The sequence below is a fragment of the Phalacrocorax carbo genome, chromosome 6 (genome assembly GCF_963921805.1).
Source record: "Phalacrocorax carbo chromosome 6, bPhaCar2.1, whole genome shotgun sequence".
NCBI classification, from domain to species: Eukaryota; Metazoa; Chordata; class Aves; order Suliformes; family Phalacrocoracidae; genus Phalacrocorax; species Phalacrocorax carbo.
The window spans coordinates 1,752,783-1,777,510 of record NC_087518.1 but is presented as its reverse complement, the minus strand read 5'-3'; the positions used below and the strand labels follow the sequence as shown (position 1 = coordinate 1,777,510).

Genomic DNA, 24,728 nt, shown 5'->3' with positions numbered 1-24,728 from the left:
CCCAAATTCCAAAGTGTTCCCTTTCTCCACCCTGGCTCCTCTTTTCTTTGAAAGACCCGTGGAAATTGCAGACTTTGAAGCTGTGCGTTGCATTAGAGGCTTTTTTCCTTGCTATTGAGAGTCTGGCCACAGCTGTCTCTGTCCAAAGGCGCTCGGTTCAGCTGTAGTCATTATCGACTATAACAAGATTTTTGGCTTCTCCATCCAGGCGATAGAGATTGCGTGACCCGCACAATAGGTGTAATTATTGCCAGGGTGGGCTGCGGGGCTTAGCAGCCTTCCCAACAATTTTAGCTTTTTTTTTTCAAGCACGTAAATCACTCAGGTCACAATTACTTAATATTAAACACTGATTTGTTTTTTTTTTTTAATAATATTTTTACAACAAAAACGTATCACTCGATTTATGGTGTTTTTTTCTTTTTTCCCCCTGGATACAGGGATTCTTTCATGTAGGTAGACCCTTAACTACAGAAACATGACGGTCATAGGTGCCAGGTCTGAGACCCCTTTGCTCTGTTCCTCCCTGCACGCCTGGTGGTGTGGTCGTTTCTCTCTGGTATCTGGGGATGAGCACCTGTAAGCATTCTTCTGTCCTGATTTAAAAGGCTCTTAAGGTTAGTTACTGGTGCAGTACTTAGAAATCGGGAGGTGCTGGGGAATGTTGCTCTGCGTGCCCGTCTGCCGGTGCCTGCCCTTCAGGGCTGTGTTTCCGACCCTCTCGTGAGGGAGCCCGCTGAGGGCGATGGAGGGCTACGAGGGATTGCAGAGGATCTCCGCAGCAGCTTCAGATGTGTCTAAACAACGGCTCCATCAGGCATGAGAAAGCCCTTTGGTCTCAACTCTGTGAAATATATCCTCTGCTGTGTCCAAGCGGGAGCCTTTTGAAAGGACACCGTGGCAGGAACGCATAAATTTTCAAGTGCCAAGCCTTGGCGCTTTGCAGCAGCCTGCGGGCTGGCTTGGGTTTTCTCTTTTCTTTCCCCTCAATGAATTCCCCAAAGTTCCCACATCCTTATTTAACAAGAGAAATCGGAATCTCTCGTGGGAGATTGGAAGTAGCTTGGCTTGGCGTGATGGGGTGCCAGGGAGGGCGCGGGTACTTCCCAGGAGCGGCTAATGACTTCCCGTTCTCCTTGGGTGTGATGCCGGGATGGAGAGCTCTTCCATCAGCGGAGGCTCACGGGCGGCTTCCCCTCGCTTTCCAGCTGCCTGCGGGCACCCTGCGCTCGGGAGAGGCCTTGGCCCTGCTTGTGGGGCTCAGGCTCAGCCCAGAGCTGTGCCTTAACCAGCGTGTGACCCCTGCCAAGTGGGGCGTTTCAGGGCAGGTGGATAACTCTGCCCATGGATTTCAGTTGATTCCATTTAATTTTGACTAGGGAAAATAAAAACAGCATTTAAAAATGTTTAAACTTTTTGAACTTAATAGAAATGAGACTTTTAAAAATGTTTGGTTTTAAAAATCAGCGTTGTTTTCTTTTAAAGAAAAAAATCAGACCCCAATAATGTCAGGTGCTAGTAATTGTAAAACAGAACGAAACATTCTGTGTGAGTCAGAGAAAACTTGGATGTTCTTATTCTGGTTTATTCTGTCTCAGCTTTTCCTTTTCACCATTTTATTTCTTCCCACCAAAACCAATCTTTTTTTCCCCCCAGAGTTTTTTGACTGGCTAGTACCAGCAGACCTGGCCTGACTTCAGGAAGCCTCCGTGTCTCAGCTTCTCTCCATCTAAAATAAGGCAAATGATCCTGAGCTACTCTGTGAAGGGCTCAGATCTGCGGAAGAGCCACATTTTGCAATTTTCAAACGTCGTATTTGGTCTTTACCGATATCCAGCGGTTTCCCTCCAGCGTTTGCATGTTTGCCGTGGTTCGGGATGATGATGATGTTATCCTTTGGCCGGCTGCAGGCAGGCAGCGGGTGCTGATGATGGATAAGGCGCCTCCTCTGCGCTCTTTCCCTGAGAACACCTTCTCTGTTACTTCATTTAACAGTGCTTCTAAATCTCTATTTTAGAGCATATCTGTGAATATCTCCGTTATCCTGCTGTCCTTTAATTAACTCGTCCCCGCTGCTGTTTCTTATTATGTATCTCTGATACCTGATTAATTAACACTCTGTGCAGTATACTGAGGAAGTCGGTATCTAAGATGCCATGAAAGATGAAAGTGTTTATCACTGAGGAACAAAATAATGAAGGCAAAAGTTGTGTTTTCATCTGCCAACAACGGCGAGCAGAATGTCACAGGAGATGTGATCTTCTTTTGCTTCCCCCCCCCCCCCCCCCCCCCCAATAAACAAACCAAAAACAAAACTCCGAATTATATAACTGGAATAAGCGAGCGGTGCTAGAAGTATTTCTTTGGCACGGATCTATTTATCACTATTGCTGTGGCGACACCACTTTGCAACGTTACCTGTGTACTGATGAGAAGCCCAGTTCGCAGACATGTACCTCATCGTGAGGCTTCAATCGCCGGGTCGGCTCCATCTCATTTAGTGATGGGCCTTTGAATGAGTAATGATTTTCTTGAACAAGCTTTGCTTTGCCAGTATTTTAACTCTGTTGCTGTTCCTATTCTAGGTAAGTTGTTTCAGGGGAAGCGTTCTCCCTCAATATCCTTCAGCTTGCAAAATTTAAAAGAACCTCAGCTCTTCACCGAGATAAAGTTTGCGTAATGCATTGTCGACAGCACTTGCCTTTCAGCTTGTTGTGTTTTTTTAAAATCAGTTTAAGCTTTTTCAGGATGTTTGGGTTTGGTTTGGGTTTTTTTTTCAATTCCTCTACTGACTGGTTTATTTGTTTATTTTGCTTTTCTATGATGCTGGTTTTGCCCATCTGTTTAATCCGTGACCCTCCCCAGGCATGCAGACTGTGTGTATCCCAACGAGCGGTCTGGGCAGAAAAATCATTGTACAAATCCCTCGGGAAGCTTGACGTGAAGATTAAGTGCTCCGTAAGGGCAGCGATCCGATCGGAGAGCTTCTCTTCCTCCCAGGCTCCCCTTCCAGCCATGTGTATTTCCCGCTGCCTTTCCTGTGCTCTCCAGTGACAGAGTCCTTTTCTTCTTTCTTCTTTCTTAAACAGGTGGGCTCTGCATTGCTCAGTCCCTGAAAATCCCCCAGGATCGCAAGGACAAGACCATCGACTTTGATAAAATTATCAAGCAGCTCCTAGAAACTCCCAATGCCAGGGCCATCGTTATTTTTGCCAATGATGAGGACATAAAGTAAGGATGACTGAGGGAATTAATTCGTTTGTGCTTGATAGCTATGCAGAAAAGAGGAACAAGTAAGAATACGAATAGCAAAGTGGAAATGCCTGTTGGTAAGAGCGATGTGGAGGGTAGCGCCCGGCACGGAGGTGCTGCTCTTGCTGCCCTGGCTCAAGGGGATGCCTCGGATCCGGCATCGCTGTGGTGGGGAGACGGGAAGGTCTGGGAGCTTTTCCTGTCATAGGGTTACTCATGCCGACCTGACCTCACCTCTCAAAGAGGCATTAAGAAGATGCCCCTCTCTCCAAGCGCATGCTCCTATGGATTATTCCTTAATTCAGAGTCTATTTTATGGCAAGTGATGGTTACTAGTGATAAAATGGCTTGGATGCTCAAGGTTAAACCCCATGAGGCACTCAAGGTTTAATCACGTACAACTTGCTCATAAAATAATATAAAGAGTATTTTAAAAGCGCGACTCTCGTTTCTCACTTGCCCTTGTTCCGCGTTCTCTCTCCAGAATTTTAAATTGGCTTAAAATTGCGGTGGCATTGTTAGTTGCTCAGAGGCTCGGTTAAGCAAAATGAGACACAGAGAGAAGTTAGAATAAAGTTTCAGCAAAGCCAATGGCAAAGCTCTAAGTTTTAGTGGAATCAGGATTTCCGTCTTAGGATAGAGGGTGAATTAAGAGAGGTGCACTCTGTGCTGCATGGATCGTGATATGGTGTGCTGCGAAGTTCCCGAGCTCTGTTGGTTACAGGAATATGCTATTTCTGTTCATTCTGCCCTTGCAACACATCATTTTTTCCCCAAGAAATTATATGTTTAAATGAAACTAACTTGTGAACAAAATGTTCTTTTCCGCAGGCAAATCCTTGCGGCCGCTAAGAGGGCAGATCAAGTTGGTCATTTCCTATGGGTGGGCTCGGACACGTGGGGCTCCAAGGTGAGCCCCTTGCTGCAGCAGGAGGACGTCGCGGAGGGAGCCATCACCATCCTGCCCAAGCGAGCGACCATCGAGGGTAAGAGCTCTCTTCCTCGTCACTCTCTCTCCTCCTTCCCGAAACGCCGGTGGTACTAAATTGATCGCCTCTATTATTTTATCGTACGTGTCTTGTGAATAGACGTGTACAGACGTGGTATGATACGAAGAGTATAGAGTACATTGAGTAGTCCTTCGTCTCCTGAAATTTTCCTAACCGCCCGTGTTCCTCATCCGAAAACTATGCGTTATTTCCACAGCTGAGAAGCTACCAGCAGTTATTTATTAAAGGCTCAGTTTCAGAGCTTATATTAAGCTGTGGTGGTGTGACAGGGCCTTTATCACTTAAAAGAAAATAAACCAAAATGATCTTAATGTATCACGTATATACATAGGGAGAGAAAAATCTTCTGCAATTTATGTGTCATCTCTGAAGCAGTGGATAAGTTTTCTGCTGAAGAAGTAAAAATTCATCTTTAAATCAGCAGTTCCCATTTCAACTTAGCTTAACTTTTATTTCATTCAGATCAGGCACTATATTTATTTATACACATTGCTTATGTGCTTTACAAACTCGCGTACTTGTACATATGCATATAAAAATTATGGGAAACTTTTTTTACATAATCCTTTTGTTTCTCAACATTTCTGTGTGTTCTGAAGTGTTTGTTGTCCGACCTCCCCGCAATTTGTTATTCTTTTTGTCTGTGTAGATGCTAAACCAGCTGAACGGCTTCCTCTGGGCAAACCAGGCTCACTGATTAGGGTCTCTGTTCTCTGTAGTGTGAAAAGATCTTTACGGGGGAGACACTGAGTAAAGAGCACAAACGCCTTGCCTGGCACATGGCTTTGAGTCGGGCAGGGTCTCCAAAGAGTCCTTGAACCTGTTGCCCCAACAAAATAGGTTCCGGTGTCTTCACTCACTGGAAAACCGAATATTTGCATTCATTTATACTGTGTCTACGCTACCATTAGCCATTAGTCATTAGCTATTCTTCTCAGGTATATAATATGCTTCATCCTTTTACATTTTTTAAACCCTGGAGGCACTTGCACATGTTATTTCCCCATAAATACGTAAAGCTGATAGACAACGAAGTGTTTTGTTTCTGAAAACCAGGATGTTTTAATAATCTTTTTATACTGCCTGAACTCATCCCTGAGGGCTTCTGACACGGAAATGAAGTCTGCCCACAGTACGCAGGAATACAAACTTTCGAAGTTTGTTTGTTTTAAAGCGTTTTTGTTCTGTATGACACATGAAATGCATTGGACATAACGGGAAACGTGAGCTTTGCTTTTGGACACAACAAGCGACGGTCACAGCCTGGAAGGGCTCGGGTCTGCCTATATATAACGGGGTTCGTTCTTCAGGGGCGGGTGCCGTACCCCAGGTACGTGTCTGGAGGTCCGTGGGTTGCCTGTCACTTTCCAGAAAGGGCAAAACGTCAGGAGGGGCAGAGCCAGGTGTCCCAGAACGGCGGTTGCACTGTCAATAGCAAATGTTTCCTGGCCGCTCAGAAAGGTTGAGGCCGGTTCTTACCTTTTGCATTCCCGTTCGTCCGTCCCTAGTTGCCATCTGTATCCGCCCTCTGCTTAGTCCTGTTAGGAGGAAGAGTGAAGGGATGGTTAAATCCCCGTTCTCCTGAAGCAGTTCTCCAGAACCCAACATTTCCCCTTTCAGATGGGTTCTGCTTCTGTTTCATCCACTAAGAGAAACAGCCAGTAAAATCTGTTACTTACAGAAATAAGTAATCCTTAGGTATGAGCGTTTCTTTGCTTAGCGAGGCCGTTATCCGTATGGATAGTCTGCCTTTCTCAGATTTAGACTGCTGTATGTTGTTTTGGGTTTTCTTCTGTTGTTGTAGTAATTTCATTTGGCTATGAATCCAAGAGAACTGGAAAGAGACATTTTAATGTTACTCTTTTATCATCCAGCAATGAACATCTGCTTCCTAAAATCTAGTAATGCGTTTCTTTTGATGAATACATAAAATAAATGAAATAAGAAGCCTTGATTTTTCCCTATAAATTGATGGAAGCAAACTACATTAGCAGACTGGAACTCAATTTGCCCCGAAGGACCGTGTCTCGAGCAGCATCGCAGCCCAGCAGTCTCCCTTTGTGCGGCGGTGCGCAGCAGCGCTGCCGCCGGCCCCGCAGCTCCCGGGCTCCGGGTCAAGGCAGCAGCTCAGCACCAGCTTAATTCCCACTGGATTTGGTGAGAACTTCTTTAGTAGGGATGAGTAATTGATACTCCTCAAGAGCATCTTCGTTTTTTTTTTCTCTTCCCTTTTATCACTGTTTTAAATGGTATTTGTAGTACATTAGAAAAAGATTCTTCATAAACCTCACTGGAAACGGAGCGCGCTGCAGCTGCCATACCTTACCCTGAAATGTGGGGTGCCGCTAGCCTCTCCTCGCGCGTCAGGGAAAAATGTTGGGCTCATAAGCCAAGAAATGTTAAATTGCATTGAAAATTAATGTGCCTTCATGTTCAAGTGTATATGGTACATCTTGGATTATCGGATTTGTTTATGTCTGTAAAGCGACCGGTCATGTAAGTCGTAAACTGAAACAGTAATTATATAGAAAAAGGCGTTTTTCAAATAACTCTTCTCCCCTAGCCATGACTCCTCGCTTCGAAATACAGATGTGAAACGCAGGTGTGTTGGTGTGTTTACACCAAATATACCGTTTGATGTTCCTATTTTTGGTGGCAGTGGGAATATCCCAGCAGCCTCCGACTCCGCAGAGAGTCTAAAGCGCTCGGATTCTTGTAGAGTGAGGCCCCAGATATGCAGTTATTTGTCTTGATACTTGATGTCACTCTTGGGACAGAATTTTCTTAGCCATAGTCCCATGGGGTGATTTAGGAAATCATTACATGAACTGAATTCATTCGTCTTCAGTCAGTCTTAATATAGCCTGATTGTGTTTGATGTAATTATGCTGAAAGGATAAAGTTGCATCTTATTTGCATAATTGCAGTAGACAGTGAGCCAGAGGAAGTGCACACTTAAATAGTAATCACTTCATGAAAAGTTGTGTTTGAACAAGCTCCGTAGCCAACTTAACCAAGTATCAACTAAGTTGAAAGGCCTTGCGAGGTTTTCGGGGGGGGGAAAAAGCAAAATGTGTTTATATTTAGAACAACTATGGCAGCAGAATATTGGATTCTGGCTATTGCGGCTTCGAACTCACCCAACAAAACGTTGTGCTGGCGTGTCCTCGCGCTTAGCGAAGGTTACAAAAACATCAGCCCCGTCCTGAAACTCAGCGGATGCTCAGAGGAACAAGGCCAGCGTGTTGCACGGCAGAAGCGCAGGTGCCTGTGCTTACGTGGGTAAGAGCCTGCAGCCGCAGGCTCTGTCCTGAATAGCCTTTTACTCAGAGTATATCCTTGTGACCTTTTTGTGAAGAGGTGTAGCGTAGCCACAGAGCGAGTGTTGGTGCTGGAAAATGAGAAAAATTAAACGGTATGAACAGCAGACAAAAGCTGTGTTTCCCAATTAAAGTTTGGATGGGATGTATTATTATTATTGCTATTCTCTGAGTTTTACAGTAATGCAGAAATGATGAACGTCTGCGGCTCTGCCTGCATTTGACAGTCATTAAAACAACACAGCGCAAAAAAAAAAAAAATCCACCAAAAGTCTTTTCTTCTCCAAAATGCATTTGGTGGGATTTCACGTGCTGCTCCTTTGTTCCCCAGAAACCCTCGTTCTTCTTCATTGACCTGAGTCGAAAGAGGGACGTTGCTCATGGGGGAGGTTCCCGTGTCAGGTTGGTGCTGGAGAACAGAAAGAGTGCCCTGCTAATCGTGGGAAGGGTGAAATGCCACGAAGAGGAGCAAGTGTGAGCTACAGGAGGACTTGGGGCTATTAGGGAGTACTGGTGCTATCAGGGTCATGGTAGAAGCGGGAGATGTTGAGGCAAGCGTAACAAGTCCCCACAATGTCAAGTGCCAGAGGGAAGAGGGAAGCACAGTGGCAAATGAAAAGAAAGGTTGAGACTTCAAATAAACCAGTGTTTTGTTCTTGCAGTTCAGCGGCGCTACTTGCCTCCAGACGAGCAACGCGCTGTACGTGGCTGCCTTTTCCTTAGGCACCGATAGTCTGAGAAAGTTGTTCGTTTGATGCATTTTTCGTATCAAGTCCCAGGAGCTTTGTAGACCATCCAAACCAGCAAGAAACGAAACAGAGGCACGCTGCCTGGCTTCTCGTGAGCCGGACCACCATTCCAGCTGCGGCCTTCCCCAGATGATGGCTGGGATGGACGGCAACCCTATTTCTTTGTAGATGGAAATGAGCTTCTTCCACACTAATCTTTTTAATCACAAACTGACCTTTAAGTATTCCATTGCCACTTTACCTCTTCATGTTTCGGTAGATTTAATAAATTTCAGAGCATTTCTTCCTCTTGTTATCACTACTATACCCAAATCTAATTATACATTTTAACTGCCTGGGGTATAGCCCACTTTATGACACCATATAGATGTATATAAGAGTTAGCTGGATGACCCTCTGATTAAAAATGAGAATAGTTCTGGTGCAGGCGTCAATTAAAGTTCTCCCTAGCAAAGGGACGAGTTCCTAAATTCTTTCCCTGGAGGAAGAGCAGGTCTGTCTGCCCGTGATAAGATAACATCTGTGGCGTGAGAGATGGAAAAGCCAGATCCTTCTGGAGCAGATTTGTGCAGTACTTGCCGAATTCAGTATGGAAACCTGTTAGACAATGCATGTCCAGAAGGCACCCAAGCCCAAGAAATGGAGTCAGGCGGATGGTCTGGGATTTCAGAATGATGGTCTTTCCCATTTTTGTTCTTTTCTTTCCCATTTTTTCTTCCAGTCTAAGCAATATCCACACTTTAAATTTGCTTATATCAGTCTGTAGTAGCTATTCAAATTAAGAAGGGCTCATCAAATTCCTTCGGGAGTGGGGCAGCAGAGAGCATGCGTAGCAGGTAGAACAGCAACATTCAGGGTGTTGGCTGGACCTTCAAAAGGTGGCTACAACTCGCTGCGTGGCAGGCCAGCAGTGTATTTTTATCAAATGCAGTGTCACAGCTGAAAGGAGGAAATAAGCAGCTTTATTCCTGTAAAAATATTCCTATCGTGCAACTCCAAGGTGTACCCTTTCTCCGTTGGTGCCGTGCGGACCCGGGTGAGGTGCTCGGAGCCTGCCTGGGCGTCGCGGCGAGGGCGGCACCGCTGGGCACCCCCCCAGCCTCAAACCTCTCACTCGGGGCTCAGCACAGGAAGAACTAATACCTGGTAAACCCTTGGTAATACCTGTTAGTATCTGGTTAAGCCCCGCACATGAAGTAGTGAAAACTAGTATTTTCAAGGGACAGTAGTAATTTTGGCTGCTCTTTTGTAACCTACCCACTCTCATCCATTGAGGTTCGCAGGGTCTGCAGAAAATATTGAACACCACCTTTTGAGGAAATATGGATCATAAAGTCTGAAAGACAGAACTAGAACAGAGATAAGTAATTTCTGAAAATCACAGTCATATTTTTTAGGAGTCCAAATGCCTCCAGTAGCTCTTACTAAGGTTCAAAAATAAATATATATAATTTCCATGAATTGAAAATGTCCCTCTATTCAGGGATATCTTAGAAATTGTTTTCCTCTTAACCTCAGCTGTAAAGAAGATGAACAACTATCTACTTCCCTCTTGCTTTCTGCTGTGCCTATGTCTCTTTTCTGAGCGAAAACTTTCAAATTGGGCTGTTACGCTGCGGTTCGTGTTGGTAGCATTCAGGCTACCGACGTAGCGCTTTCAGATATCCGGTTCTTCCTCTAACTTTTTTCCTTTTAAAATAGTCTTCCTTATCTTTTTCTTATATGTGATCTCTTTTCATGGGCACCAGCTCACAGTGAAATGAATGCAAGGAGAGGAACAGCTGTAAGAGAAATAGTGAAGGCTAATATATGACGTTAATTATTTTGAAAGTCTGGCAAAATGCTTTGCCAATGATGAAAACAAATATTCTTTATGGTCTGGGTTCAGAATCTGATGCAACTAAACAGCAGGATTCAACTAGATTTAAGATTAATGATTCAATTCCAGCAAGCCACGGATGTGGCCGCGGTTTGCAATCTCGTGGAGCTCTCGGCTATGAGGTTAAAGGATGGCTCAAATTCAGCACAAGGAAGCGCAGTTATTTAAAAAAAACAGAAGCGTTGCAAGTGCTGTAAACCAACATAACTGTCCCTGAATTCTGCAGTTGCCTGTCTTCCAAAGAGACGGTGAATCGCGTTTTTAATGTTTTGCTTTTATTTCCAACAAGAGCCGATTTGATTCTTTTTGGTTTGGGCGGTATTAAACGTGGAAAAAAACAATGAAAGAGCAGTGATTTAAGAAAAAATCAGAATGAAATTGTACCTCACTACTTAGTGGCTCTCAAATACTTTACCTTTGCGTCCCCAGTCTAGCAAAGCAAGGGAGGGAGCTCAGGGTTCATTTTCCTCTGTGTAAGAGACAGTATCGAATTTTATCCAACATTAATGAATAAGGGCATGCTGTTCTGCATCTAGCTGTGGCTGCATTTACCCCAGGATCCTTCTCTGGGAACGATGTGCTTTGTGCAGCACTTACCCACCTCCTCCCTGAACAGAACAGGCTGTCTTATAGCTCATAATAACATTTGTAAAACAGTCCTGTTTGGATTTTTTTTCTTATTTATAGCCTGGCTCAAAGTCTCAGTGCTCTGTTGTTCTCAAGCTTTTTCTCTGCGTTCCTGGGGTGCAAGTGCGTGCTTTTAAGAGAATAAGTGTGATGGAAAGACCTGGCTCGGGGGGTTTGGTTCGTCCCGGGCTGCGGGGCCAGGGGATCGCTGCAGCCTCGCTCTAGCAGAGCCCTTGGACACCAAAACCCAGAGGAGACACCAGTCGCAGGGGAAAAGACATAAGTAGCACGGACCGTCACTCCCAAACCTACCCAGTTTTCCCATCACCTCCCCTGAGTTTTCCTCTCACCTCCTTGCTGCCGCCCATCTGACCTGTTTTACTCTCGGCACTGCTGAAGGGCTCCGGCCTCGGTGGCTCTGCTCTCCCTGGGCACCTCCGGGCTGGCTCTTCGCTCAGTCTTCCCTCCCCTGCGCCCCCGGGACGGGGCACGGCCCTGGTCTCCGGGCCTCGAAATGCCGTAATTACAAGCAACAACGGTCAGGAAATACACGGCGTCGGCAGCTTGACGGAGCGACTCTGGTTTGGACGCCGCCTCTTACAAGTGGAGCTTGCGCGAAGGGCATTACACACACAGGTTTATTTGCATTTCTCCCCCGTGAGTAAATTATCTTTATCAGCTTTGGAATTCAAACGCTGAGGGTGTTGTGTGCTCAGATTGTTAATTAAGTAAATACAGAGATGTATCCTCTGTTGAGATAGTTTTGTTACTTCATCCCATACATTTTGTCAAAGAGATGCTTTCAAATGGCGCTTCGTATTCCTTATGGAAAACCTGTTAGCCGGCCAAGTGGAGGTGAAGGAAGAATTTACCTTTGTTCTTCTGTATCAATCACACAGCGTTTAAAGCCATTCTACCCGCAAACTTGTTGGGAACGTACCTTTCCCAATGCTGATGAAGCCATTAATTGAATTTAAATGAATGCTGCGGTTACCTGGGAATCCAAGACACACTTGCAGCCGCGAAAAGTGTATTGCATATCGATTCCAGCCTGTTGAAAAGTCGCTCTGGGAGTTAAGATTAGGGTTGATTCCTCCTGGCTGAGCGCTGAATCGCATTGCCTCTTGCCTGCGCACGTCCGGGCTCACGCTGCAGGAGTGCAGCGTGCGAGGCCCGGCGGACGGACAGACGGACGTGTGCAGGGGGCCGGGCTGAGGGCTGCCGAAGTGAGCGTGCTTTAGCTGGGGCGCCGAGTCGGGCATCGCGCCGCGCTTGTCTTACCCGCTCTTCCGTGGGCTGCCAGTTTGAAGGTTCCTGATGAAAAGCGTGGTGCGATTAAATGTTGGCTTAAATACCGCTGCACGGTGATGCCCCGTCCCCGGGGATCGACGGGCGCGGTAATGCTGGAGATTCAGGCAAACGGGGTCTATTCCCTGACCGTAGGCAGAAACTGTGCGTTCACGGAGGTGTTGCAGTAGCAATGCAGGGCTTGGCTTTAACGGGTTGAAGGAAAGGCTCTGGGGAGAGGTTTAGTAAGTTCAAAGAGAGAGTAGCTTAAGGGTAGCGTTATTTTTTTAATATGCAGATACAGAGAAGTTAAGAAACAGGATTTTTATCAAGTTTCAAACTAATGTGGTTTTTGTAGTTTTCTTATAAACGACAGCATTGAGGCTTTGGGGGTCTTCTTTCTTTTGTTTAGGATTCCCTGTAAATGTTAGTCACTGAGAAATACAGTCTCAGCTGTAACCTCTGCGCTGCTGCAGACTCAAAGGAGTGCCCCAGAGCGCTCCAAGCCCGCGCTCCCGTGTGGGAATGCATCAAAAAAACCCAACCCACTTAATGTTGCAGCTCAAAATGTAAAATTCGACATCATTTCAGTGAGGTATTTTTGTTAAAGTTACACGTCTGGCTGGTTTGTGGTGTTCGGTTATTGGAGTTCTTTTGGGGTTTCTTAGGCAGTTTGAAGGTGAATTATCTGCCACTGCCTGGTGTGAGACACAGCTCATAACCACAACAGCACTGGCAAGAAATTTTATCTGAAATGGGGTTTGAACCAGTACCTTTTCAAATGGCGTTGCTGCTTCATAGCAAAGAAATTAGGTAGAAAGCTCTAACTTGGCCGTAAAGAACCCTGTAAAATAAAGATTTAGGAAGCTTTCTCTTTGGCCCCTTGAAATGAAATATACTGCTCGTTCAACCTGCAACAGATCTGGCTTGCTCAAAATTGAGGCACTTCTCTGGCCGGAGCCTGCTGTTATTCATTCTGTGGGTATATGAGTGTGTCTCCATATTTCTGATTTTTCTGTATTGCTCCCAGGGATTACGTTGACATTTTCTCTTTGATGTTCATATTTAACTGTTATTTCAGGACACTGGAGATTGTGTGGGTGGTTGTTTTGAGCGGAGAGATGTGTACACATGCACACACAGGCACTAGGGCGGTTGCTGCTGTAAGAAGTGACAATTCACAGAATAATGTTTAGCTATTGATCACTCTTTGGATACATGGTCAGTGGTCGTGCTTTTGGAATACCCTGAACTGCGCCTTCTGAAGAACCGCTTTCTTCTCAGTGATCTAACACCGGCGTTGCCTCGGCTCTCTGTTGGCCACATTTGGGCAGAATATTGCCATCCAGAAAGGCAGAATTTTATTTTTAGAAAGCCTGCTGTCTTTGTGTGGCAGCTCCCGATCGGCACATGATCCGGCAGGACCCTCCAAGCCTTCCTCTGCAGGTTTGCTCTGCACAGAAGGCGTTACGGGGTACCCGTGACTGGAGGGGGCTCACGGGGGAGCGTTCCCTCCTCCGCACAGCAGCTGGCCCTGTGCTGCTCTACAGCATCTTTGCAAGGCAGCGGAGCCCGAGGGCAGCTTAGGCTGGCAGCCAAATTCCCATCCTCGCGCTCGGGAACACGACGGGTGCTCAGCAGCACGAGGGGTGCTCAGCAGCACGAGGGTACCACGCAGCAGGCGCGTGGAGAAGGCAAAGGGCAGTTCCCTGCACCACCCCCCACCCCCGGCTGGGAAATCCTGGTGTTTTCTAGCGCTGTTGCTCTCTGCTTCTGCGCAGAGCCTCGAGCCTCATTTGTTGAAAGGAATTAATTTTCTGTTTGTTAGTAAAATTGGCAGGATTTCCAGGATGTGGGGAGCGATGGAGCCTGGGGGACCTCACCGGCCCCTCGTGAGCGAGCCCCTCCCGGGCCGCTGAAGCAGAGTGGGCTCGTGGAGAATGATACCAAAATAAAGGTTTAGTTTGGCATTCTGTTCAGGCGTAGAAACAGAAGTCGGGAAAAGATTTTACCACCTTCTCCCACTCCCTTGGAGCAGCACCGGCACCGGCACCGTGCCAAGCGCAGCACCCGCGGTGCGTTCGCCTCCTTGGCTCAACGCAGCCGAGGCAGGGAGCCGAGAGGGCGTTACGGTGCCGAGCTGAGGGCGCGAGCGGCCTCGGTGCCGAAAGAAGGGAGCGGGAGGAGGGAATCAGGGCGGGCGGGTGGTGAGGCGTGCCCGCAGTCCATCTGAAGCCTCCTACCCTGCGTCTGCCAACGTGGCAGGGTCCGAACCTGGGGCTGCTCCTGTGGGGGTGGCGAGGGGGAGGAGGAGCTCCCCTCTCCTCTTTGCGCGAGAGTTGCGCCTCTCCTGACGTTTCTTCCACTGTAATTTAAGAGGTTAAGGTATTTTCCTACTTCACAGGAGGTGTATTGGCAGAGTATTTGTTTTGCCATTTATTTTTCCTGTAAGAAAGAGATTGCGGGAGCTTTCTGAAATAATCTCCTATTTTAGGTAAAAATAGCCGTGAATGGCCCCAAATATCTAGTTTTAGAAATGCCATTCTGCGGGAGGGCTAAGAACCACAGATTGTTCCTAATGGAACAGATAATTTTTCATCTCTGATATACTGCTTTGGCAAAGCAGAAAGAGTTTAATACGGCAGGTAGCACCTCCAGCCCGGTGCCCATGGGTACTGCAAAAGAGGCAATGAAGAATGACTCTTACCTGAGCAGAAGGACCGATGGTCTCTCTCAACGTTTGTTCACGTTTGTGACAAATTTGGGCTTAAGAAAGAGCGCTGAGTGAGGGCTTTGGGGTTAGGTCCATGGATACTAAGTGACCATTTATTTCCCTTTACAATTATTACAGTGGTTTAACTTGGGAAGATTCAGACACTGAAATTGGGCGGTGAAATGCAGAATATAAATACAGCCTGCTTGTGCCGTAAGGTGATGGAAGAAATAAAAGGTTCAGTCGTCAGCCTTTTCTACAAGGGTTATGTTTTGCAGTAAAAATTTAAAATAATAGAATATATAGAAATATTAGATATATATTAGAATATATTAAAAATTAGAAATTAAAATGAAAGAAAGAAGATGCCCCCGCCACCTGCGAAGTAAATACCAGCGTAGCCCATTGGAGGGGCGTTTGTGCGGGGCGAGGCAGCAGCCAAAGGGGTGCCCCCCCCCCCCCCCGCAGCATCCCGCCGCCAGCAGCCGCCCTGCCTGCGGGTCAGGAAACCAGGCAGGGCCCCGAGCGTGGCCAGGAGGGGCTGAGCCGCCATGAGCCCCTGCCGCCAGCGTTGCTGCTCGCGGGGTCTCGTTTCCTCAGGCCAGCCCGGGGCGTCGTGCCCTTCCGCGCCCCGCTGCCTCGCGCACGGGAGGGCGCGCGGGTGCGCTCGCGCCGCCTCCTGCTCCGCCGGGAAACCGCGTGCTTTATGGGAAACGACTGTTAAATCTCGTGCGTAATTCATCCGTGTACATGGAATCCTCTACCAAGATAGCTTCGACTCTGGCATATTTACAGTAACACGGTATTTCCACGCTGCTTTGTTTAAATTGATGCATCTTAATGTTTCTTTATCTTATCAGCTTTTCCATTACTCTTCACAAATGGTAATAAGTATTAGCTTGTGTAATATTTCTCTTCCTCTTTGGGGTCAGTTTTTCCCTGGGGTTGAATGATACTGAAAGAAAAAGTTCCTAAATTCTCACAGGAAATTTTTCTCTTTTGCTATTTCTGACTTTGCTGCTACAACCTAAAAAGGTTATTTCTCTAGGCCAGTTAAAATTAGTCTCTAAAATCCTCTATGACTTACTTATTCTTTCCCTTTATTAGCAAGCCCTGAGAAATACTACTTCATAATCTCTCAAGCAAAGCAAAAATAAAAACGTTTGAGGCTTTCGTTAGGGTGAAATGCAAGCCCGGCACCCCTGTTTGCAAGTAGCAAATTAATATGCTTCTATTATACACTAAATTGTATTCTCTGTACGGATTATGTGTTTATTAGCGTCTCTGTTCTCCTGCATGAGTAGCTATCGATTACCATCCTAGCTCTCGCTGTGGGGACCTGGAGCATCCCGGGAAAGGTCTCCGCAGCCTCCGGCTCCGCCGCCACTGGGGCTCCCTGCACGCCAACACAGGTGAACTGTGTGCTTCTGGCACAGGCCGGGCTCCGCTGGGCAAGGTTCGGACACAAAAATAAACGTGCTGGTTTTAGGAAGTGGACGGAGGTTTGAAAGAGTTTTCTTGTTTGTGTGGTTGGGTTTGGTTTTTTTTTTTTTTCCTTTTAGTTTGCGTTGTTAATGCTTGAATGATTATAGGCTTTTGAAAGCAATAGTTTAGGAAATAATACACATAATAATACATGTAATTTCCTTAAAGATGATACGATCAATGCGAAGGCGCCCACTTCACTCATGCTGGGTTTGCAGATCTGCTTCAGAATGTGTTTTCATTTTGTTGACTGACTGCGTGACAGTGCTCTAATGACCAAAGGAAATGGAAAATAATTCAGGACAAAATCCTCAGTGTAATCACAGGTGTGGAGTGGAGCAAGAGCCGATATATCAGTGATCTTGGTCTCCTGGTAAGGATAGATAAACACAAACCTTTTGTCTCATGGTTAAAATATAATTGTGGGATGGGAAGAACCACGTGTTTGCGGGCAAAGAAGCCCCTCTGTGCAGCTTAAGGTAATTTGTCTTGAAAGCGGTTCACTCTCTGTTTCATGGCCATGACATGGTCCATCTCAAATTCATTCACTTACTCGTGCGGTTGCCGCGACGCAGCCAGCACGCTCGTCTGCCCCAGGCTGCCCCGCCGCCTTCGGGACTGGGCTGGAAGGAGATGGGGGACGTGGGCGTGGGAAACCCCCGCTTACTGGGGCATGGCATAAGGTGGAGACCCTCTGCTCCAGGCTGTCACCGTCCCTCCGACCACTCTCCAACCGCTATTAAATCTAGAAGGAAAGAAAAAGATGTAGAAAGAGAAAGCAGAAGCTCAGTGTCTGAGGCTTCAGCGATCGCTAATCCCCTTCCAGGAGCTTTCAGCTGATTTCGCCCTCTCCTGCTGCTGCTCCCAGCCGCTGCCCCCAGAAAGGAGCAGCTCCGTGGCCTCCTTCGGCAGCGCCCCTGGGTTACGGTCTGCTCTACTGACAGGTGTCCGCAGCGCGTTTCGGAGCGTCTCCGCAGCGCTGCTGCCCTCGGGGAGGAAGGCTTGCAGGGGACAAGAGTACTGCGCCTGCTGGGAGATGGGGCAAATTAATTGACATTTTCTCTGCTAGAAAAATTCCGTTTCCTGCTGGGTGATGGGGGTTTGGGGGAGCAGGTGCTGTGTATCCGCTCCCACCCCTGCGCCGCTGTTCCCCTGCAGCAGCGACCGCTTTTTGAAGAGTTAAAAGTCATAATTCTCTATTTATAATTTTTGCATGTGCACAGGTGAGTGGGCCAAGAGCTCCCGTGTGCACCCGGCATCAGGCTGCAGCCAACCAAAGCTTTCTACACCTGTAGTCTTTCCTCCCTCTTAACTAAGCTAGGGCATAATTAATTATGTGATTAGTCATGCAAGCTATTTAAAAAAGAAGGGCCAGGCAAACTAAGGTTTTCTACTAATCCAATATTTAAGAATAGAGGAGAAAAAAAACCCAAACCCAACTCCCCTCCCATCCTGTGTCTGCTGGCAGCTCAGCAAGAGCTTGGGCGTGGTGCTGAGGGATGTCACCTTCGAAAAGTAATTGTGTTAGAATTTATAAGAATGAAGTATGAAGCAAGTGAGCGGCCTCAAATTGATGATTATTACTGAAAAGAGCATGCTGTAATTGCTTGTGAATAATGATTAAGCCTAATTAGAGTCAGAGTTTTCCTATTACACTGATAATAGCCACCTGTAGAGCCTGGGCTTCAATATATTCACCAGAAATAGGTGCAGAACCAGCATCTTTGCTTCTCTACACCGAGCAGAGTAGGTGAGGATCTTGGCTTTCTTCCAGCATGGGGTGTCCACGAGTGCCTGGGAAGCAGTGAGCCTCGGAGTCATTTATGAACTGAAACACAGCTTTTCTTTCACTAATTCCTTTCCTGGGGTACCGGTAGTGGTTAAACAATTCCAAGTCGCCTTCGGTTACCCTTGCGACGAGAAAATGCTTTTAATCTTTTTCTTCAAGTGTAGCCCGTGTTTCTCGGTTTAATTACCGCTTCGCGTAGCAGAAATTTCCAAAGGAAAATATTTTAGGATCTTACGGAAGGAGTTGCTAATGACATCTGGAAGTTATTGACATCCCTTCTGTTCTTCCACGTAGGTGTGCTGAGGCTGCCACATAGGCTTTGTCGCTAAAGATGCTCGCGTGGAAAGAGCCTGTTGGTTCTCTGGGTAGCGTCAGTGGTTCTGTGGCGGCTGCAGCCTGCTGCTGTGCGAGGGAACCAAGGGCAACAGGAAGACGATGGCGGCGCTGTGGAAAGGAAGACGGGGAAGATATTTTTGTGTTAGCGCCCGTAGCGCTGCGGAGCTGAGGCATTGGGGTAAAGGGAAACACAATCTGCAGGGTGGCCGCTTCTGAGCGGGAGGTTCGAGTGGCTGCTGGCCCCTTCGCACGCGGGGCGGTGGTGGGCGCTCGTGAACATACGTCGTTTGTGGCCGGAGGCGCCTTCTGAGGCTTCCCAGGGGCCGTAAGCGATTACTGAAGTCGGAAACGAAGTAGTAAAATAGCCTCTTTGCAAAGTTTGGGGTTTGCTTGTTTGTTTTTCCTGGCGATCCAGTGGATTTATTAGACAAAAGCTAGGAAGAAATGAAGCCGGGTTAGCTGGGGGCGCGTATCCGCAGCTGACTGATGGGGCGGGTTTTCTGCCTGGCGAGGTGGTGTCCGGCTCGCGGGGGCTGGGGGCAGCTCTGCTGCGCCACGGGGGTCTGTGGACCAGAGCGCTTCAGGGACCCGGCTCTCTCTTACCGTAATTTCCAGTAACTTACTACTGTTTCAGATATTTATGCTCCTCATACTCTGTTAAAGTTTGCGTTAAGCAGCTCGCTTACACAGAGCCAAGTACCAAGGTTAATACAATACTGCAGCAGCTTTAGTTGTGGACTCAAATTGGTGTCCTTTATTTTAAAAAAAAAAAAAAATCTAAATCAGACCTGAGCTCTTTCTTTAATGTCTTCTTAGCATTTAAATTATGTTTTTTAGCTTTGGCAACTATTTAAAATGCTGATGTGTCAATCCCCAAAGAGAGAATACTTGTCTCGAGTATTGCCACTTGAAATTTTGGGAAGCCACACAGATGTTCATCTCCTCATTATGGAAATAATGTATTTGGTTAATGTGTTGGTATGAAGAGAGGGGAATACAAATTATCTTGCAACTTGAGAGCCATTTGAAAGTTTTCTTATGTTTAGACTGTCTCATTCATCCTTGCTAAGGCATCTCTGACGAGAGGGGTCCCCCAGATCTGCCGGGTTTGGAAGTGTCCCTCCGGTCGCCGGCGGCGCCGAGCCCTGCGGCCCCGTTTCCAGCATCCCTGCCCGGGCTGGCGCTCGGCAGGGAGACGCGTGGGATTCGGTCTCACCGCAGCAGCCGGGGGAGATGCTCTTGGATCTTTGTCCTCTTGTATCGCGCTCTGCAACCGCCTGAGAGGGGCTGTAGTGGGGGGAGGGTTGGTCTCTTCTCCCAAGGCACTAATGATAGAACAAGAGGAAACGGTCTCAAGCTGCGTCAGGGGAGGTTTAGGTTGAAGGTTAGGAAAAATTCCTCACTGCCAGAGCGGTCAGGCCCTGGCACAGGCTGCCCAGAGAGGTGGGGGAGTCACCGTCCCTGGGGGTATTTAAAAGACGTGTTAGACGCGGCACTTCGGGGCTTGGTTTAGGACACCTGGGGGCGTTGGGCTGATGGTTGGACTTGATAATCCTAGACCTTAATGATTCTGTGATTGTAAGATCTGTGTACTGTTGGCTGGGAGAGGGCTCAGGTCTGTCCGAGTGATGCCGTTGCACCCTCCCAGCTTCTTGAGTGTACGTTGGAAACACAGAAAAACGAGGAGAGGATCCGAGCCTAGAACTGGCAAAGGGCCCTTGCCTGGTGGTCCCTAAGGGATCCCAAAGGGGATGCTGAGCTGGGGGTGGGGGTAGCCCTGGGGAACAGAGAGAAAGAAAGTAGGGGTGATGAAGAATGGGCTCCTGAAATATTTAATTCAAATTGGAAAGCTTTTTGCTTTCCCTGAAGGAGGCAGGGTATTCCAATGACAAGTACTCGGGGCGATGCGGGCGTTCCTGTTCAGGCCACCCCAAGCGACTGTACCGGATCCCCCGGCCTCAGAAATCAGCCCCATTATCTTTGCCTTGTCACATACAAGTCTGAGCACTTGTTCTGGGTACCTTGTGGTTTGATGTGATTAACGCACACAGTTGGGGTGGAAGCTGAAACTTTGTGTTAACGGCCTCGGCTGAGAAGGCTGTGGAGAGGGAGGGAGAGAACAGTAATTATATCGCTCTGTCTTGCATCCTGGCACGCGCTGGCTGGCTGGCATTATTAAAGCCACCTTATAATCAAGAAGTCAGTTGTCAAAAAATCAAGGGAGTAAATTTTTTTGTTTGTTTTTAAAGATTTTAAGCAAAAAAAGGAAGAATGCAATGGATTTGTCAGGTAATATTTTCTTAGGGATGTTATCTCAAGGGGAATTTAAAAATAAAACTGAGGCATGGCTTTGCTGTGCACAGCCAATTATATCAAATCCCCCGGCGCCGTGCACGGACGGCCTCTGTTGTGCCAGTTCATGTATCGGCTCCACCTGACCGCAGCTCGCAGGCCGGGCTGGCGAGTGTCTGCCACGTGGGCCTGTTTAAACGATGGCTCTGCAGAAAGGAGGCGTCACGTGAAATCGCGTTCTGAAAGAGCGTTGGTACCTTCATCTAAGCCAGTGTTACCATGTCAACAGCAAAAATACGGCGCGGCACCTCTTGATGTCTGGCCTGGGGGGGGCTGTGTGTGCGTAAGTATGGGTCTGTGAGCGTGCTTATCAATTTTAGGGCACGCAAATGTATTTACACGTGCTGTAATTATTCCCGTTGACATGGTAACGCGTCAGCAAGGCACACGCAAATATATACAGAGAAAGAAAGAAAATTAACTCTGGATATTGAAGGAATTGAATGCAGTATAAGGAAATGATGTTTGAAAGCCGGTGAGTTGTGCAGCCTGGGGCTCGGGCTGCGGCCGCCCCTGCGTGTGGCCGGGGAAGGAGCAGCCCCTCGCGCTCCCCCGCCGCGCAGCACAAGCCAGGTACGTCTCGGCCTCCATCGGTACGTCTCTCGCCTCATTCTCCCGCTCCCACCGCAGGCAGGAGGAGGACGGGCTTTGATTTTCTTTCACGTTTTGTTTGCTGGGAAGGCATAACCATGTGGCCGAGCATTGATTTGGTTTTTGTAAGTCCATTTTAGGTACGCGTGGCAGAACGGCACAGCCGGGGGGCGTGCGCTGACCGCCGCCGGGGTTATTTGTGGCCGGACGGCTCAGAATTTAGGTCGTGTACCATCGGATGATGGAAAACTACCTTTTCTGTAGCGTGGCTGTCGGTCCCGCTCTGGGCTCGTCTGCTGAGTCGGAGCACGTGTCCAGCAGCGGTGTGGGGCGCGACCGCCTGAGCCGCCGGGGTGCTCCGGGGACCCCGCGGTGCTGGAGCGCAGCCGTGCCGGGCAGTGGCTGCAGCCTCTCCCCACGGACAGCTCTGACCCTCCCTTGTGTTTGTTTTGGCGTGTTCCTTATGTGTGCTGATCGATTCTTATTCTTTGTTATCGTTAATTATAACCTGTTGAGCATGCTGAAGGGTTGCTCCGGTTGCTGCGTTACAGTGTAGAGGGATTTCTGTATTTCTGTCCTCATTTTAAATTATGCAAGCAGATGACTTGAGCTTAAATGCGTTTAAGGATACACAATGTGCATTTTGTCTGCTGCTGCTATCAAAGGGAAGAAAACCACTCTCATGTTCTGCATTTAGACCCTCTGTATCTCTCTGATTTTACTGCTTTATGTTATTAAAATGAAACAGGCCATCTGTGGAGAAGCTTCCGTCTAGTAAAAAAGGGTGGGAAGGAAGAACTCGGAAAACTGGTGGGAAGAAGACATCAGTGCATACAAAGGGATTTAGTTAAATAGTTCATTGCAAATGAAAGCCTGAAATAACAGCTCGGAATATGGGAGTAAGTATTAGCAATAGGAAAGCGCGAGCTGCGTCCTGGCCCGTGGGCCTGACTTGCCACCACGTTCAGCCATGCCCCTGGGTGACACGGTTTAACTCCGCCTGAGCTGTCCTGATGCCAGCTGAGATTAATACAGAAACTGATCTAGCTTTCAGTAAAGCAGACAGCAACAGATAACGTCAAGAAGACTGGGTATGCACGGGAGAGGGAAAGCAAGCTATAAGGTGAGTTACCTTGTGATATGTATTTAAAAAAAACAGCTTTTCGCTCATCTTCAGGTATGAGGAAAAAAAGAGTACTTCATGGATAAGGTCCTGGCAAGACAAATAGCCCATTTCCAATACCCAGGCAGCAGGAAAGGATGAATTACTGGGAGAGACGTTCTGCTTCTGGATGTATTTTTAAATCTGTTCTGTTTCTGTTAAATCTGTGTCTGATTTGGGTGATACCTTACAGCAGATACAGATACTCACTCGCAAGAGTAGGCTTATGCGAGCAGCGTTTCTCCCTTGACTGGGACTCTGCGTATTGCAATTCATAAAAAATTATTCATCCCAGCAGCAAGAGTCATTTGAATAAGAAGTGGAGTATTCAGCTGAAAGGAGAGCACCGTATGCATTAAGCAACCCAGGTGATTTATACCAGTGTCAACCTGGAAAGTCCCTCTGTGGCTGAAAATGCAAGTGCCTTGCGCATTATGAAGTCTGAAGATGTTTGGGGAAGAGGAGCATAAGCCGCCTTCATCTTCAGCCCCGTAACGACTCTCTCTGAGGGGTGGATTTGGTCTTTTTGTTGTTCATAAAGAAAACGGTGGGTGCCTCTGGGTTAGACACCCGCCTGCCGCTCGGGTGCGAGGATGATCCTGCTGCCATCCAGCAGACCACGGCAGCAGGAGAAACCGAGGCCGGCGACGAGCCCCTCGTGTGTGTCCGGCGCCCGCTGCAGCAGGAAAACCTCGTCCTCAGCTGAGGCCTCTAGCCCATATGGCAATAGAAATGACAAGGAGGAGAAATAAATCCAGGGGTTTCTACTCTTTATATTGATATAAATGGGAACTCTGTGAAAGTAGAAGTGCCTGAGGGCTATAAAACGTAGACTAATGAATAATAATATACCTTTATATTAACCTTTCTATTACAGCACTGGCTAGACACCACCTAGGTCATGATCTCAGTGCCGTGGCAACCGTGCAATTTTATTAAAGTGATAACGATGATACTTAGCCAATATATACCTGTTTCCATAATAGAAGCTTTATAGCTTAAAATCCCAGATTTGCCCTAAGTATGGCATGCTGAATTTCCTTTGCATGTGCTTTATGTTACGTATCTAGGAAGTCAGACGTGACATCAGCTAAAACACCCTTTTCACTGTTATAATTGGGAACTATTAAAAAAATAAACCAACTGCAAAGCATTTTTATGGCATGAAGGAAGTTAGTAAAATCACTCAATATTATGGCCTTTTTATTGAGTAAGAAGGTCAAGAAAATATCTGTAGACTATCTTAACGGCTCCATAATAATATGTAGCGTGTGGTTCGCGCAACATAATAAAATCTGTAAAAAAGACTAGCCGTCTTAAAATTGGTCTTAGCGTTCCACACCTGATGCTTTCACCCCAGATTTAATGTGGGTAAGCAAAACTGTTTTGGCCTGAACGTTAGGAAAACCAGAAAACTACCTGAGTGGTTGCTTTCCACTCCTGTAGCATCCGTAATCCTGGTAAGTCACGGTTTACTAGCTGGGTAAATAAAATTTCTGTAACTAGCAATCGTTAGCGTGGACGTATGTTGGACGAAATAGAGAAGAATGAAAATACCATAAACTGGTAAAATCGCTACTCGTATGATACTGGGTCAATACGTTGTATTTGCTCACAAGCCACATGGGCTGAGAATGAAAACACTTTAGGCACATGGGAAAGGCAGTAGGTCAACAACTTTGTGTTTTAATTAGGCTTAATTATTTTCCTTCTTAAATAACCTCAGAGCCCTCAAAAGCCGCTGCTGACACATGAAATAAATGCTTCACAGCGTGTGCTAGAGATTTGGTAAACAAGAAGCGACAGGCGTCTCTCTTAAAAAACCAGCTGGTTCATTGAGGCCAACAGCACGTTACCACCGTGGATCCTCGCGAGGCGGCCGCCCACAGCTCACCTCCTGCGACGCTGGAGACTTCGCTCGGCTGCCGCGGGTCCCACCGGTGCCGGTTCTGCCTTGGATCCCCTATTTTAATCTCTCCCTTTTCCTAGGGGACTGCTCTCTTTCGGGTACCTCCCTGCCCTCCTGCAGCCGTCCTTCTCGTCTGCAGCCCGTCCTTTGTCGAAGGGTGCCTGGCACCTTCCCCGTGATAAACGCCTCCTCTGCCTTTTTCCCCCTCCATAATGCAGCTGACCACGGCAAACCGCGTCGCTAGTCCTGGAGCCCGGCTTATCCTCC

General features: G+C 47.3%; 1 protein-coding gene across 2 annotated transcripts in view; it reads left to right on the top strand.

Annotated features, from left to right (window-relative positions):
• GRM7 (glutamate metabotropic receptor 7) overlaps positions 1–24,728 on the top strand; it is a 308,776-nt gene that overhangs the window by 157,829 nt on the left and 126,219 nt on the right. For both annotated transcript variants that reach the window (XM_064453417.1, XM_064453416.1), the window contains exons 3-4: positions 3,090–3,231; positions 4,084–4,238. In XM_064453417.1, the coding sequence (XP_064309487.1) occupies positions 3,090–3,231; positions 4,084–4,238 (297 nt within the window). The remainder of the gene's footprint in view (positions 1–3,089; positions 3,232–4,083; positions 4,239–24,728) is intronic.